The sequence below is a fragment of the Scyliorhinus torazame genome, chromosome 9, assembly GCF_047496885.1.
Source record: "Scyliorhinus torazame isolate Kashiwa2021f chromosome 9, sScyTor2.1, whole genome shotgun sequence".
NCBI lineage: Eukaryota > Metazoa > Chordata > Chondrichthyes > Carcharhiniformes > Scyliorhinidae > Scyliorhinus > Scyliorhinus torazame.
This window is the reverse complement of record NC_092715.1, coordinates 15,800,279-15,815,313: the sequence shown is the minus strand read 5'-3', so window position 1 is coordinate 15,815,313 and position 15,035 is coordinate 15,800,279. Positions and strand designations below refer to the sequence as shown.

General features: G+C 45.3%; 1 protein-coding gene across 2 annotated transcripts in view; it reads right to left on the bottom strand.

The window, feature by feature from the left end:
- Positions 1-15,035, bottom strand: part of LOC140429071 (rapamycin-insensitive companion of mTOR-like) — a 321,889-nt gene that overhangs the window by 60,183 nt on the left and 246,671 nt on the right. For both annotated transcript variants that reach the window (XM_072515622.1, XM_072515623.1), the window contains one exon: positions 8,575-8,804. In XM_072515622.1, the coding sequence (XP_072371723.1) occupies positions 8,575-8,804 (230 nt within the window). The remainder of the gene's footprint in view (positions 1-8,574; positions 8,805-15,035) is intronic.

Here is a 15,035-nt window from a genome sequence, read left to right as displayed (position 1 = left end):
TATGAGGAGCGGTTGAATAAACTTGGTTTGTTCACACTGGAACGACGGAGGTTGAGGGGCGACCTGATAAGAGGTCTGCAAAATTATGAGGGGCATAGACAGAGGGCAGAAGAGCAGAGCTGCTGATCGGCTGTTGCGGGGTCAATTTGCATACGTCTGTTGTGCTCACCCTAACTTGAAGGTGTACCTGAGCAAGAGACCCTAGCTGTTCAAGTGAAGCCAAGCATCCAGCAGAGGGTAGAAGAGCAGAGCTTCTGATTGGCTGTTGCGGGGGAAATTTGCATACGTCTGTTGTGCTCACCCTAACTTGAAGGTGTACCCGAGTAAGAGACCCTAGCTGTTCAAGTGAAGACAAGCATCCAGCAGAGGGCAGAAGAGCGGAGTTGCTGATTGGCTGTTGCGGGGGCAATTTGCATATGTCTGTTGTGCTCACCCTAACTTGAAGGTGGTTTGTGGAGGAGCTGTTGTCAAGTGACACTTCAACCCGAAACACTTCTTCAGTGTTTCCCTCCCTACCCCCTCCTCTAACCAAAAAAAAAACCCAACAGCTGTAAAGATCAAGAGGAAGTTGAACCGTGAAGTCACAGCCTGCAGGTAAGGGATTGGCTGGTGACTGGTAAGTAGTTGTTATTTTATTTTCCCTCGGGTATTATCGTACGGGGCGGAGAGGTTGCTGAGTGAGTGCTTGCTGAGAAGGGGAGTGAATAACAGGTAAGCTCCTTCTTTCTTTTTCTTTTTTTATCCAGAGGGGATGGCAGCGAAGGTACTGCAATGTTCCTCCTGCAGAATGTTTGAGGTGAGGGACTCCGTCAGTGTCCCTGCTGATTTCATCTGTGGGAAGTGCACCCATCTCCAGCTCCTCAGAAACCGCGTTAGGGAACTGGAGCTGGAGGAACTTTGGATCATTCGAGAGGCAGAGGTGGTCATAGATAGAAGCTTCAGGGATGTAGTTACTCCGAAGAATAAAAATAGATGGGTGACGGTGAGAGGGGCTGGGAGGAAGCAGTCAGTACAGGGATCCCCTGTGGTCGTTCCCCTTAGTAACAAGTATACCGCTTTGGATACTGTTGGGGGGGGGGGGACTTACCAGGGGTAAGCCATGGGGTACAAGTCTCTGGCACAGAGTCTGTCCCTGTTGCTCAGAAGGGAAGGAGGTAGAGGAGTAGAGCATTAGTCATTGGAAACTCTATAGTTAGGGGGATAGATAGGAGATTCTGTGGGAACGAGAGAGACTCGCGGTTGGTGTGTTGCCCCCCAGGTGCCAGGGTGCGTGATGTCTCGGATCGTGTTTTTGGGATCCTTCAGGGGGAGGGGGAGCAGTCCCAAGTCGAAGTCCACATAGGGACCAATGACATAGGTAGGAAAAGGGATAGGGATGTAAGGCAGGAATTCAGGGAGCTAGGATGGAAATTTAGATCTAGGACAAACAGAGTTATTATCTCTGGGTTGTTACCCGTGCCACGTGATAGCGAGACGAGGAATAGGGAGAGAGAGGAGTTGAACACGTAGCTACAGGGATGGTGCAGGAGGGCGGGTTTCAGATTTCTGGATAGTTGGGGCTCATTCTAGGGTCGGTGGGACCTCTACAAACGTGATGGTCTACACCTGGACCAGAGGGGTACCAATATCCTGGGGGGGAAATTTGCTAATGCTCTTCGGGAGGATTTAAACTAGTTCAGCAGGGGCTTGGGAACCTGAATTGTAGCTCCAGTATACAGGAGTCTTAGAGTAGTGAGGTCATGAGTAAGGTTTCAAAGTTGCAGGAGTGCACCGGCAGGCAGGAAGGTGGTTTAAAGTGTCTCTTCTTCAATGCCAGGAGCATTCAGAATAAGGTGGGTGAACTTGCGGCATAGGTTGGTACCTGGGACTTCGATGTTGTGGCCATTTCGGAGACATGGATAGAGCAGGGACAGGAATGGTTGTTGCAGGTGCCGGGGTTTAGATATTTCAGTAAGCTCAGGGAAGGTGGTAAAAGAGGGGGAGGGGTGGCATTGTTAGTCAGTGACAGTACTACGGTGGCAGAAAGGACGTTTGATGAGGACTCGACGACTGAGGTAGTATGGACTGAGGATAGAAACAGGAAAGGGGCTAGGGGTTTTCTATAGGCCTACGAAAAGTTTCAGAGATGTCGAGGAAAGGATTGCAAAGATGATTCTGGATAGGAGCGAAAGCAACAGGGTAGTTGATATGGGGGACTGTAACTTTCCAAATATTGACTGGAACCGCTATAGTTCGAGTACTTTAGATGGGTCCGTTTTTGTCCAATGTGTGCAGGAGGGTTTCCTGACACAGTATGTAGATAGGCCAACGAGAGGCGAGGCCATATTGGATTTGGTACTGGGTAATGAACCAGGACAGGTGTTAGATTTGGAGGTAGGTGAGCACTTTGGTGATAGTGACCCCAATTCGATTAAGTTTACTTCAGTGATGGACAGGGATAAGTATATACCGCAGGGCAAGAGTTATATCTGGGGGAAAGGCAATTATGATGCGATGAGGCAAGACTTAGGATGCATCGGATGGAGAGGAAAACTGCAGGAGATGGGCACAATGGAAATGTGGAGCTTGTTCAAGGAACAGCTACTGCGTGTCCTTGATAAGTATGTACCTGTCAGGCAGGGAGGAAGTGGTCGAGCAAGGGAACCGTGGTTTACTAAAGCAGTCGAAACACTCGTCACGAGGAAGAAGGAGGCTTATGTAAAGATGAGACATGAAGGTTCAGTTAGGGCGCTCAAGAGTTACAAGTTAGTTAGGAAGGACCTAAAGAGAGAGCTAAGAAGAGCCAGGAGGGGACATGAGAATTCTTTGGCAGGTAGGATCAAGGATAACCCGAAAACTTTCTATAGATATGTCAGGAATAAACGAATGACTAGGGTAAGAGTAGGACCAGTCAAGTACAGTCGTGGGAAGTTGTGCTTGGAGTCCGAGGAGATAGGAGAGGTGCTAAATGAATATTTTTTGTTAGTATTCACACAGGAAAAAGACAATGTTGTCGAGGAGAATACTGAGATTCAGGCTACTAGACTAGAAGGGGTTGAGGTTCATAAGGAGGAGGTGTTAGCAATTCTGGAAAGTGTGAAAATAGATAAGTCCCCTGGGCCGGATGGGATTTATCCTAGGATTCTCTGGGAAGCTAGGGAGGAGATTGCTGAGCCTTTGGCTTTGATCTTTAAGTCATCTTTGTCTACAGGAATAGTGCCAGAAGACTGGAGGATAGCAAATGTTGTCCCCTTGTTCAAGAAGGGGAGTAGAGACAACCCAGGTAACTATAGATCAGTGAGCCTTACTTCTGTTGTGGGCAAAATCTTGGAAAGGTTTATAAGAGATAGGATGTATAATCATCTAGAAAGGAATAATTTCATTAGAGATAGTCAACACGGTTTTGTGAAGGGCAGGTCGTGCCTCACAAACCTTATTGATTTCTTTGAGAAGGTGACCAAACAGGTGGATGAGGGTAAAGCAGTTGATGTGGTGTATATGGATTTCAGTAAAGCATTTGATAAGGTTCCCCACGGTAGGCTACTGCAGAAAATACAGAGGCATGGGATTCAGGGTGATTTAGCAGTTTGGATCAGAAATTGGCTAGCTGGAAGAAGGCAAAGGGTGGTGGTTGATGGGAAATGTTCAGACTGGAGTCCAGTTACTAGTGGTGTACCACAAGGATCTGTTTTGGGGCCACTGCTGTTTGTCATTTTTATAAATGACCTGGAGGAGGGCGTAGAAGGATGGGTGAGTAAATTTGCAGATGACACTAAAGTCGGTGGAGTTGTGGACAGTGCGGAAGGATATTACAAGTTACAGAGGGACATAGATAAGCTGCAGCGCTGGGCAGAGAGGTGGCAAATGGAGTTTAATGCAGAAAAGTGTGAGGTGATTCATTTTGGAAGGAATAACAGGAAGACAGAGTACTGGGCTAAAGGTAAGACTCTTGGCAGTGTGGATGAGCAGAGAGATCTCGGTGTCCATGTACATAGATCCCTGAAAGTTGCCACCCAGGTTGAGAGGGTTGTTAAGAAGGCGTACGGCGTGTTAGCTTTTATTGGTAGAGGGATTGAGTTTCGGAGCCATGAGGTCATGTTGCAGCTGTACAAAACTCTGGTGCGGCCGCATTTGGAGTATTGCGTGCAATTCTGGTCACCGCATTATAGGAAGGATGTGGAAGCATTGGAAAGGGTGCAGAGGAGATTTACCAGAATGTTGCCTGGTATGGAGGGAAGATCTTATGAGGAAAGGCTGAGGGACTTGAGGCTGTGAGGTGACTTAATAGAGACATACAAGATGATCAGAGGATTGGATAGGGTGGACAGTGAGAGCCTTTTTCCTTGAATGGTGATGTCTAGCACGAGGGGACATAGCTTTAAATTGAGGGGAGATAGATATAAGACAGATGTCAGAGGTGGGTTCTTTACTCAGAGAGTAGTAAGGGCGTGGAATGCCCTGCCTGCAACAGTAGTGGACCCGCCAACACTAAGGACATTCAAATGGTCATTGGATAGACATATGGACGATAAGGGAATAGTGTAGATCGGCTTTAGAGTGATTTCACAGGATGGCGCAACATCGAGGGCCGAAGGGCCTGTACTGCGCTGTAATGTTCTATGTTCTATGGATAGTCAGAGGCTTTTTTCCAAGGTAGAGGCGTCAATTACTAGGGGGCATAGGTTTAAGGTGCGAGGGGCAAGGTTTAGAGGAGATGTACGAGGCAAGTTTTTTTACACAGAGGGTAGTGGGTGCCTGGAATACGCTGCCGGAGGAGATTGTGGAAGCAGGGACGATAGTGACATTTAAGGGGCATCTTGACAAATACATGAATAGGATGGGAAGAGAGGGATACAGACCCAGGAAGTGCAGAAGATTTTAGTTTAGACGGGCAGCATGATCGGCGCAGGCTTGGAGGGCCGAAGGGCCTGTTCCTGTGCTGTACTTTTCTTTGTTCTTTACACATCCCTCTGAGACACCACCAATCAACGTGTCCCTCTCCTTTGTGAATACCAATGCAAAATACTCATTAAGGACCTCACCTACTTCCTCTGGTTCTACACATAATTTCTCTCCTTTGTCATCGAGTGGACCAACTCTTTCTCTAGCTACCCTCTTGTCCCTAATATACGTATAAAATACCTTGGGATTCTCCTTAATCCTGTCTGCCAAGGACATTTTGTGACCCCTTTTTGCCCTCCTAATTCCCTGCTTGAGCTCTTTTCTACTTTCCTTGTAGTCCTCAAGTGCTTTATCTGTTTTTAGTTGTCTGTACCTCACATATTATAGGCCAATTAGCCTAACCTCGGTTGTTGGCAAGATTCTTGAATCCATCGTGAAGGATGAGATTTCTAAATTCTTGGAAGTGCAGGGTCGGATTAGGACAAGTCAGCATGGATTTAGTAACGGGAGGTCGTGCCTGACAAACCTGTTAGAGTTCTTTGAAGAGATAACAAATAGGTTAGAACAAGGAGAGCCAATGGATGTTATCTATCTTGACTTCCAAAAGGCCTTTGATAAAGTGCCTCACGGGAGGCTGCTGAGTAAAATAAGGGCCCATGGTATTCGAGGCAAGGTACTAACATGGATTGACGATTGGCTGTCAGGCAGAAGGCAGAGAGTTGGGATAAAAGATTCTTTTTCGGAATGACAACCGGTGACAAGTGGTGTCCCGCAGGGTTCAGTGTTGGGGCCACAGTTGTTCTCTTTATATATTAACGATCTAGATGACGGGACTGGGGGCATTCTTTCTAAGTTTGCCGATGATACAAAGATAGGTGATGGGGCAGGTAGTATGGAGGAGGTGGGGAGGCTGAAGAAAGATTTAGACAGTTTAGGAGAGTGGTCCAAGAAATGGTTGATGAAATTCAACGTGGGCAAGTGCGAGGTCTTGCACTTTGGAAAAAAGAATAGAGGCAGGACTATTTTCTAAACGGTGACAAAATCCATAATGCTGAAGTGCAAAGGGACTTGGGAATCCTAGTCCAGGATTCTCTAAAGGTAAACTTGCAGGTAGGTTGAGTCCGTAATTAAGAAAGCAAATGCAATGTTGTCATTTATCTCAAGAGGCTTGGAATATAAAAGCAGCGATGTACTTCTGAAGCTCTATAAAGCACTAGTTAGGCCCCATTTAGAATACTGTGAGCAATTTTGGGCCCCACACCTCAGGAAGGACATACTGGCACTGGAGCGGGTCCATACATACGATGAACGTCTGAGGATCCTGGGATTATATTCATTGGAGTTTAGGAGGTTGAGGGGAGATCTAATAGAAACTTACAAGATAATGAATGGCTTAGATAGGGTGAACGTAGGGAAGTTGTTTCCATTAGCAGGGAAGACTAGGACCTTAGAATAAAAGGGAGTCACTTTAGAACAGAGATGAGGAGAAATTTCTTCAGCCAGAGAGCGGTGGGTCTGTGGAATTCATTGCCACAGAGGGCGGTGGAGGCCGAGACGTTGAGTGTCTTTAAGACAGAAGTTGATAAATTCTTGATTTCTCGAGGAATTAAGGGCTATGGAGAGAGAGCGGGTAAATGGAGTTGAAATCAGCCATGATTGAATGGTGGAGTGGACTCGATGGGCCGAATGGCCTTACATCCGCTCCTATGTCTTATATGCATCTTTTTTCTTTTTGACAAGATTCTCAATTTTCCTGGTCATCCATGGTTCCCGAATCCTGCCTTTCCTGTCCTTCCTTTTTACCGGCACATGCCTGTCCTGCACTCCCATCAACTGCTCCTTAAAAGGCTCCCACATGCCAAATGTGGATTTACCCTCAAACAGCCTCTCCCAACCAACAGCCTCCAAATCCTGCCCAATCTAGTTGTAGTTAGCATTTCCCCAATTTAGCACCTGAACCCTAGGACAACACTTGTCCTTTTCCATGAGCATCCGAAAGCTTACAAAATTGTGGTCACTGTTCGCCACATGTTCTCCCACTCGTAACTTACAGAATGACACCGCAAGTTACTATGGGAGTATCCCCTGCAGCGCTGCTAATGGGGAGGTGCCTCCGGACCAGTCTTGACTCAGTGTTTCCTAGTTTACCGGGGGAAGGTGGAGGCGAAACAAGATAAACAAAAGAGATATCACAATTCTGGTAAAGGCGATAGGTCCTTCGAGGTGAATGACTCAGCAATTGCCTGGAACTTTAAGGATGACCCAGCCTGGGTCCCCAGAAAGATCATAAAAAAAACAGGCCCCATGTACCTTTCTTGGTTGATCGCCAAGGAAGAAAAATAAGGAAACGTGTCGACCACATAAGGAGGAGATAAACTAACACAATACAAGCAGAGCCGGCTGATCCGGCAGCACTTACCAGTCCTCCGATAGTGCCAAGTTCAGTGGGACCTGTTACTCTGGAGGAAAGGCCCCGTGTTGTTCCAGTGGGAACTGAATTAATGTCTGCACTAATGTATCTCCTGAAACTACAAACCACTCGACTGCTGCGCAAGACATCACTACCTCACCTGAGGTTGAGCTGGACAGAGAGCCAAGACGCTCTCAGGGAATTCGGAAATCTTCTGACAGACTAACATTTTGAGTGATTGTACGGTGTTACCCTACCATTTTGTTAATGGATTCTAATTGTAAATAGTTGTCTGTTCAGAAATATGGGAATTAAAAAACTTTAAAGGGGAAGGGAGATGTGGTAGCGTGGCAGAGCCCGTGGAGCTGCGGTTGACTCGCAGGGCAGCGGAACACAAGTGCAAACTCAGAGAGGCGGTTGAGCGTTGGCCAGTGGATGCCCGGGGAGTCCACGAGTAGGGTGACATTTTTTGTCCTCCTTTGTATTTAATTAAACTTTAATAAACAAATTTGTTAACTTTCACCTGCTGAGTAGTTGTTCAGCATTGCAGCTGCTTCACAGTGTCTGGGATCCGAACAGGCGTTGGAATGTGGCCACTAGATTGTCACAGTAACTTCATTGCAGTGTTAATGTAAGCCTACTTGTGACATTAATAAAGATTATTACAGGAGTTAAGGCCACAATCAGATCAGCCATGATCTTATTGAATGGCAGAGCAGGCTCAATGGGCTAAATGGCTTACTCCTGCTCCTATTTCTTATGTTATTATCCAAGCCAGGATAGCTATTGGAAGCATGTCAATTCAAGTGTCCATTGAATTAAGAAGGAAAAATCAACTGGGCTCCTTGTGAATCAGTGACTAGTGCTGGAAAGTGTGTATTGACTCTGGAAGAGAGCGGAGTTGAACTTGGACTGGTGAATTGGATGGATTTTGTTTACTGTCACGTGTACCGAGGTACAGTGAAAAGTATTTTTCTGCGAGCAGCTCATCGGGTCATTAAGTACATGAAAAGAAAAGGAAATAAAAGAAAATACATAGTAGGGCTAATAATGATGACACTAACCGCCAGGACTTAGATGTGAGCAACACACCCCGAGAGCGGACGAGCATTCAGATCCCAACAGAAGTTCCCAGGAGCGAAGCAGAGATATTTATGTATGTTCGGGAAATAACTAACCAGTCAACAAACATGGTATGTTTCACATGGTGGTTTATGCTAGAGGCAAGGTGATTTAATTGTACTGAGGGTGCATGGCCAAACTCCACATCATAAGATACTCACTCTGAGGCATTGACTCACTCTCACTATTATGTCTGGAGCTGGTAGATTCGGAGTTGAGGCTCAGTGTACTGGGGACTGAGGACAGCTCATTGTACAGTTGCTCCATGTCATCGGGTGCCACAGGCCAGGGCTGCATGCGGCTGTGCCTGACTGAATCCCAGCCTTGCAATTTCAGGATATCACATCCCTGCTTTGTTTTCGCCAAGAGGCCCAGTACGTACAGACAGGTCCTATGGGGGCAGAGCACAGAAACAAAGTCAGTGGAAACAACCAGCCATACTTTCTTGAAGGCACAATCCCAAGAGTGGTCAAATGATCACTATAGTAGGGTTATTACTGGAGAAGGTTCAGAATGACTATTCGCGTTGCTATTGGAGAATAGCATTTAGAAGGACTCTGCAGAACTAATCAAATCCTTCCTGTAAATACATGTATTCACTGATTCAACTCTTTCAAAATATGCTGGCAGGCTATGACCTAACTATTACAAAATAACTCTGACCCTTTCTAAGCACCAATTTTGCAAGCATTTATACCAATTGTAGCAATTATACAATTGACAAGAAATTGGCCCATTTTTATTTGGTCTGTCCCTTATGTTTTAAATGGGTTAATACTGGCATAGTGCTCCATCCTGTGCTATGTATTTAACTAGTGCCCAATACCTAGGATCAGTATAAACATGTTATTTTTAAATTTATTCATGGGATGTGGTCGTCACTGGCTATCCCAGCATTAATTGACCATCATTAATTGCCCTTGAGAAAGTGTTGAGCTCTTTTTTTGAACCATGTGGCGTAGATACATTCGCAGTGCTGTTAGGGAGAGATTTCCAGTGAAGAAACGGTGATATATTTCCAAATGGATGGTTAGTGGTTTGGAGGGGAACTGCCAAGTGAAGGTGTTCCTTTGCACCTGTTGCCCTGGTCCTTTTGATGGTCACGGTCGTGGGTTTGGAAGGTGTTTAATAAAGAACCTTGCTGAATTCCTGCATGGCGTCATATAGATGGTACACACTGCTGCCACTGTGCACCGGTGGTGGCAGGAGTGAATGTTTGTGGTTAGGGTGCCCACCAAGTGGGCTGCTTTGTCTTTTAAGATGTTGAGCTTCTTGAGTGTTGTTGGAGCTGTACTCATCCAGGCAAGAGGAGAGTATTCTATCACAATTTTGACTGGTGTCCTGTAGATGGTGGACAGGTTTGGGCAGTCAGTAGGTAAGCTACGTGCTGCAGAATTCTTGGCCTCTGACCTTCTCTTGTAGCCACAATATTTATATGCATTACCACTAGTTGGTGGGGTTTATTAGTATTAGTAAAGTTTAACAACAGTAGTGTTAGAAAAGGTGGGGCCTGTGAGGGAGGAAGACGGCTTTTGCACTATGTTTATATTTGTATGTACATTGTTTCTTCTGCTGTTGTTATAAAATCATAAATACCTCAATAAAATGTTTATTTAAAAAAATGTTTACACCAGTAATAAATTTTATTAGTATTAATAAGATTTATTCTCAGTAACAGGCAGCAAGATTTAGCAACAGCTACCAAAGGTAAGGTTTATTTGCAATAAAAAGTTATCAGTCAATAAGTAGCGTAATGGCAGGGCTGCTCCAACCTTGAGTGTACATTCTGTGTGATGTGGGAACTAGAGACACTTCCCATGTCCTGGGGATAGGAGTTTGTGCGGGAAGTATTGTCAGCTGCAGCAGTAGCTGGCGTCACTGTAGTGCGTCTGAGAGGCTGAGAGCTATGTAGATGGTGGGCGGAATTCTCTGGCCATTAGGGTTCTTTTTTCCCACTGGTTGTATGCCCCTGCCTGCGGGTTTCCCGGCGATGAGGGGTGGCTCCAATGGGAAATCCCATTGACAAACAGCGGGAAGAGGGAATCCTGCCGCCAGCGAATGGTGCACCATGAGAAACACATGGTTGGGGGACTGGAGAATCCAGCCCTCAACCTAAGGGTTATGCAGACAGTGGGTGAACATGAGTGAACACCAGACAGTCAAAAAGGAATACGCAGATAGAGAGCGAGTCCCCCGAGTGCTTCCCATTCCCCAAATATTCAGTTCAGAATACAGCCCTTCTGGGGAGTGCAGCCCAAGCCAAATCTCCGACAGGTGGATCAGCTGCACAGGGAGGGTACAAGTAAGGTTTTGGAACAGCAATAGGTGATTCGATAGTTAGGGAAATAGATCGGCATTCCTATGGCCGCAGCCGTGAATCGAAGAAGGTGTGTTGCTAAAAACATGGTGCAGAAAGAGAGGTTTTAAATTCTTGGAACATGGCAACACACTCTGGGGAAGATGGAACTAGCACAAGTCTAGAGTATGCATCTGAACAGAGACATGATGGGAGCTCCTTGTGGGAAGTTTTGCTCGTGCTGTTGGGGAGGGTTTAAACAAACTTGGCAGGGGTGTGGGTACCAGGAGAAAAAAATCAGAGATAGACAGTACAATAATAGGGAATAGTAAGATAATAGGTAGGATCAGAGTAAAGGAGAAAGTAAGAGTGTCTAACTCAGGGTTACTGTGCATGTATGTGAATGCATGGAGTGCAGGAAATAAGATTCATTAGTTACAGGTGCAGATTTCCATGTGGAAATATGATGTTGCAACTATAACAAAGACCTGGTTCAAAGAAGGGTAGGATTGGTTGTCAAATATTCCTGGATACAAGGTGTTCAGGAAAGATAGGAAAGGAAGAAGAGGAAGAGTTTCAGTAAGGAGAACACTAGTGCCAAAGAAAGAGGATGTCACACAGAGGTCAAGGACAGAGTGTATTTGTCTAGAGCCAAGGTGGTTAAATGGTTCATAATTATGGTGAAAGGCTTACTCGCCAGCAAAGACATTTGTACAATTCTTGTATTGAGTAATATCTCTGCCAAGGGTGCTCAGAGCACTGTACTCTCCTTATTGTAATAGTGCTTCTCTAGGTTGCAGACAGTGGTGCTGACCAGCATCATCCACAGCAAGCTTTGATAATATTACAATCTCTTCCTTTGTGTCCTGATTCAATCTTTCAGCAATTCCAGTGCCCATTGTGGGATTGATTTGTGTTAGATTGTGCATCTACAGCTGTTTCAACATTCTTACTTTTTAAATTTACCCACATGTACTCAGTGAAGTCCAAGCCCAGAGTCCAGGTAATTCTGGCGGTCACACAAATGTTGCAATTCATGAATCTACATAACAGATAAGGAGCAGTGACATTGCTCGGTGTAGTCATTGGGCCATCAACTATTGGGAAGGATGTAAAGGAACAGATTTTCAGGGAAACTACAGAGAGGAGCAAAAATTATAGAGTACTTGCAATAATAAAAATAATAATCTTTATTGTCACAAGTAGGCTTATATTAACACTGCAATGAAGTTACTGTGAAAAGCTCCTAGTCGCCATATTCCAGTGCCTGTTCAGACACACTGAGGGAGAATTCAGAATGTCCAAATTACCTAACAGCACGTATTTCGGGACTTGTGGGAGGAAACCGGAAAACCGGAAGGAAACTCACGCAGACACGGGGAGAACGTGCAGACTCCGCAGTGACCCAAGCCGGGAATCCAGCCTGGGACCCTGGCGCTGTGAAGCAACAGTGTTAACCACTGTGCTACCTTGCCACCCTAATAATGGAGGACTGTAATTATCCAAACATAGCGCGGGATAATAGTAGTGCAAAATGCAGAGAGGACCAAGAGTCCCTACAGTGTGTTCAGGAACATTTTCTTCAGCAGTGTTTCCAGTCCAATTTGGAAGGAGGCACTGCTGGACCTGGTTCTTAGAAATGAAGTGGGCAGAGTAGATCAAGCCTCAGTGGGAGAACATTTAGGGGACAACGAACACTATCATAAGGATTAGGCAGACTATGGACAAGGACAAAGACCAATCCAGAGTAAGAAGAATTAACAGGGGAAAGCCAACTTCAATGGAGTAAGAATGTATCTGGGCTGAACCAATCAGAATGAAAGGTTGGCAGGAAAGTGGCAGCTGATCAACTGGCTGCCTCCAGAGAGGAGATAATTCTGGCACAGTCCAGGTATATTCCCTCGAAAGGAAAAGGTGGTCAACAAATCCAGAGCTCATTAGATGGCAATGGAGATAGAAGTTAAGATAAATAGGAAAAAGTGTGCTTATGACAGGTATCAGGTAGAAAATACGTTTGGAAACCAAGCTGAATATAAGGTTGAGAGGAGAGGTAAAGAAGCAAATAGGAGAAGCAAAGAGGGAGGATGAAGAGACTGTAAGCTACCTTAAGAGGCAATTCCAAAGTCGTCTATAGGCATATAAATAGTAAAATGGTGGTAAAAGGAGGAGCACAACTGATTAGGGATCAAAAAGGAGATTTGAAATGAAATGAAAATCGCTTATTGTCACAAGTAGGCTTCAATGAAGTTACTGTGAAAAGCCCCTAGTCGCCACATTTCGGCGCCTGTTCGGGGAGGCTGGTACGGGAATTGAACCGTGCTGCTGGCCTGCCTTGGTCAGCTTTAAAAGCCAGCGATTTAGCCCAGTGTGCTAAACCAGCCCCTATTTACATATTGAAGCAGAGGTATTAAATCAATACTTTGCATTTATCGTTAAAGGTGGTGTAATCCAAATCATGGTGCAAGAGGAAATCATTCAGGCACAAGATGGGTTTGAAATGGAAAAGTAGGTGGGATTGGATAGGTTATCTGTAGTTGACACCAGGACCAGATGAGATGCACCATTGGATACGGAGCGAAGTGAGAATGGAAATTTCCGGAGCACTGGCCATAATGTTTCAGTCTTCCTTAGACTTAGGATTGGAGAATTGCAAACATTACACCTTTGTTCAAAAACAGGTGTAAAGATAAGCTGAGCATCTATAACCAGCCAGTTTAACTTTTGGCGGGAAACCTCTTGAAACAGTAATTCGGGACAGAATTAACAGTCACATGGACAAATGTGGGTTAATTAAGAAAAGCCAGCATGGGTTTCTAAATGGAAAATCTTGTTCACCTAACTTGCTGGTGGGTTTTGAAGAAGACACAGAAAGGGTCGATGAGGTCAATGCTGTTGATGTGGTGAACATAGACTTCGAAAAGGCGTTTTATACAGTGCCATATAACAGACTTGTGAGTAAAGTTATTGCTTGTGGGATAAAAGGGAGAATAGCAACATAGACACAGAAGTAGTTGAGTAACAGGAAACAAAGAGCTAGTGGTTGATGGATGCTTACCGTGCTGGAGAAAGATTTATACTGAAATTCCTCAGGGGTCTGTATTGGGACCCTATTGACCGAGACCTTGGTGTTTGGAGCACAATTTCAAAGTTAGTTAACACATAACTTGGAAGCATTGTGAACTGTGAAGAGGATAGTCTAGAACTTCAAAAGAACATAAGCTAGTTGAAGTGGGCAGATGGAAGTTGGAAGGTGAAATTCAATGCAGAGAAATATGAAGTGATTCATTTTGGTACAAAGAATAAAAGACAACTCCAAAAGGAGCAGAGCAACCTGGATGTAATTGTGAACAAGTCATTGAAGGTGGCAGGGCAGTGCGTGGCTCAAGGATTGGTGTGGGAGGAATGGGTTTGAGTTTGTGGAACATTGGCACCAGTAGTGGGGAAGAGGGGTCCTGTTCCAATGGGACGGTCTTCATCTGAATCATGCTGGGACCAGAGTCTTGGAAAATCGCAAAACTCGGGTTGTAGATAGGACTTTAAACTAAATAGTGGGGGAGAGGGTTCAGTTGCATGGAGAATTATAAAATCCAAGTTTAAAAAAAATAAATTTAGAGTACCCAATTAATTTTTTCCAGTTAAGGGGCAGTTTACACTGCACATCTTTGGGTTGTGGGGCCGTAACCTAAGCGAACACGGGGAGAATGTGCAAAGTCCACACGGACAGTGACCCAGACCCGGGATCGAACCTGGGACCTCGGCGCCCTGAGGCAGCAGTGCTAACCACTGCACCACCTTGCTCCCCATGAAAATCCAAGGTAATGGAGAAGGTGGAAGTGCAGGTCAATGACGAGTACTTTAAACGATTTAAAGGGGCCGAGGGCTCAGGAGAGATTAGTAAAGTTTCCAGAGCACGTAATAGAACAGAGTATAGAAGGTGGCAGGAATTTGGCTTCAAGTAGAGCAAAAAAGGGGACAAATATGGGGCAGGGGGTGGTCAATGCAGGACTGAGGGTGTTGTACCTAAATGTGCGCAGTACACGGAACAAAGTAAATGAGTTTGTTGCACACATTAAATTGGCCGGTATGATGTGTGCATCACAGAGACGTGGCTGCAAGGGTATCAGGGCTGGGATTTAAATATCCAAGGATGTGTCCTATCGAAAGGACAGGCAGATGAGCAGAGGGGGCGGGGTTGCATTGTTAGTATGGAATGAAATTAAATCGATAGCAAGGAGCGATATAGGATCTGAAGGCATAGAATCTGTGTCGGTCGAGTTGAAGAACCACAAAGGAAAAAAGACCCCGATAGGAGGTATGTACAGGGCC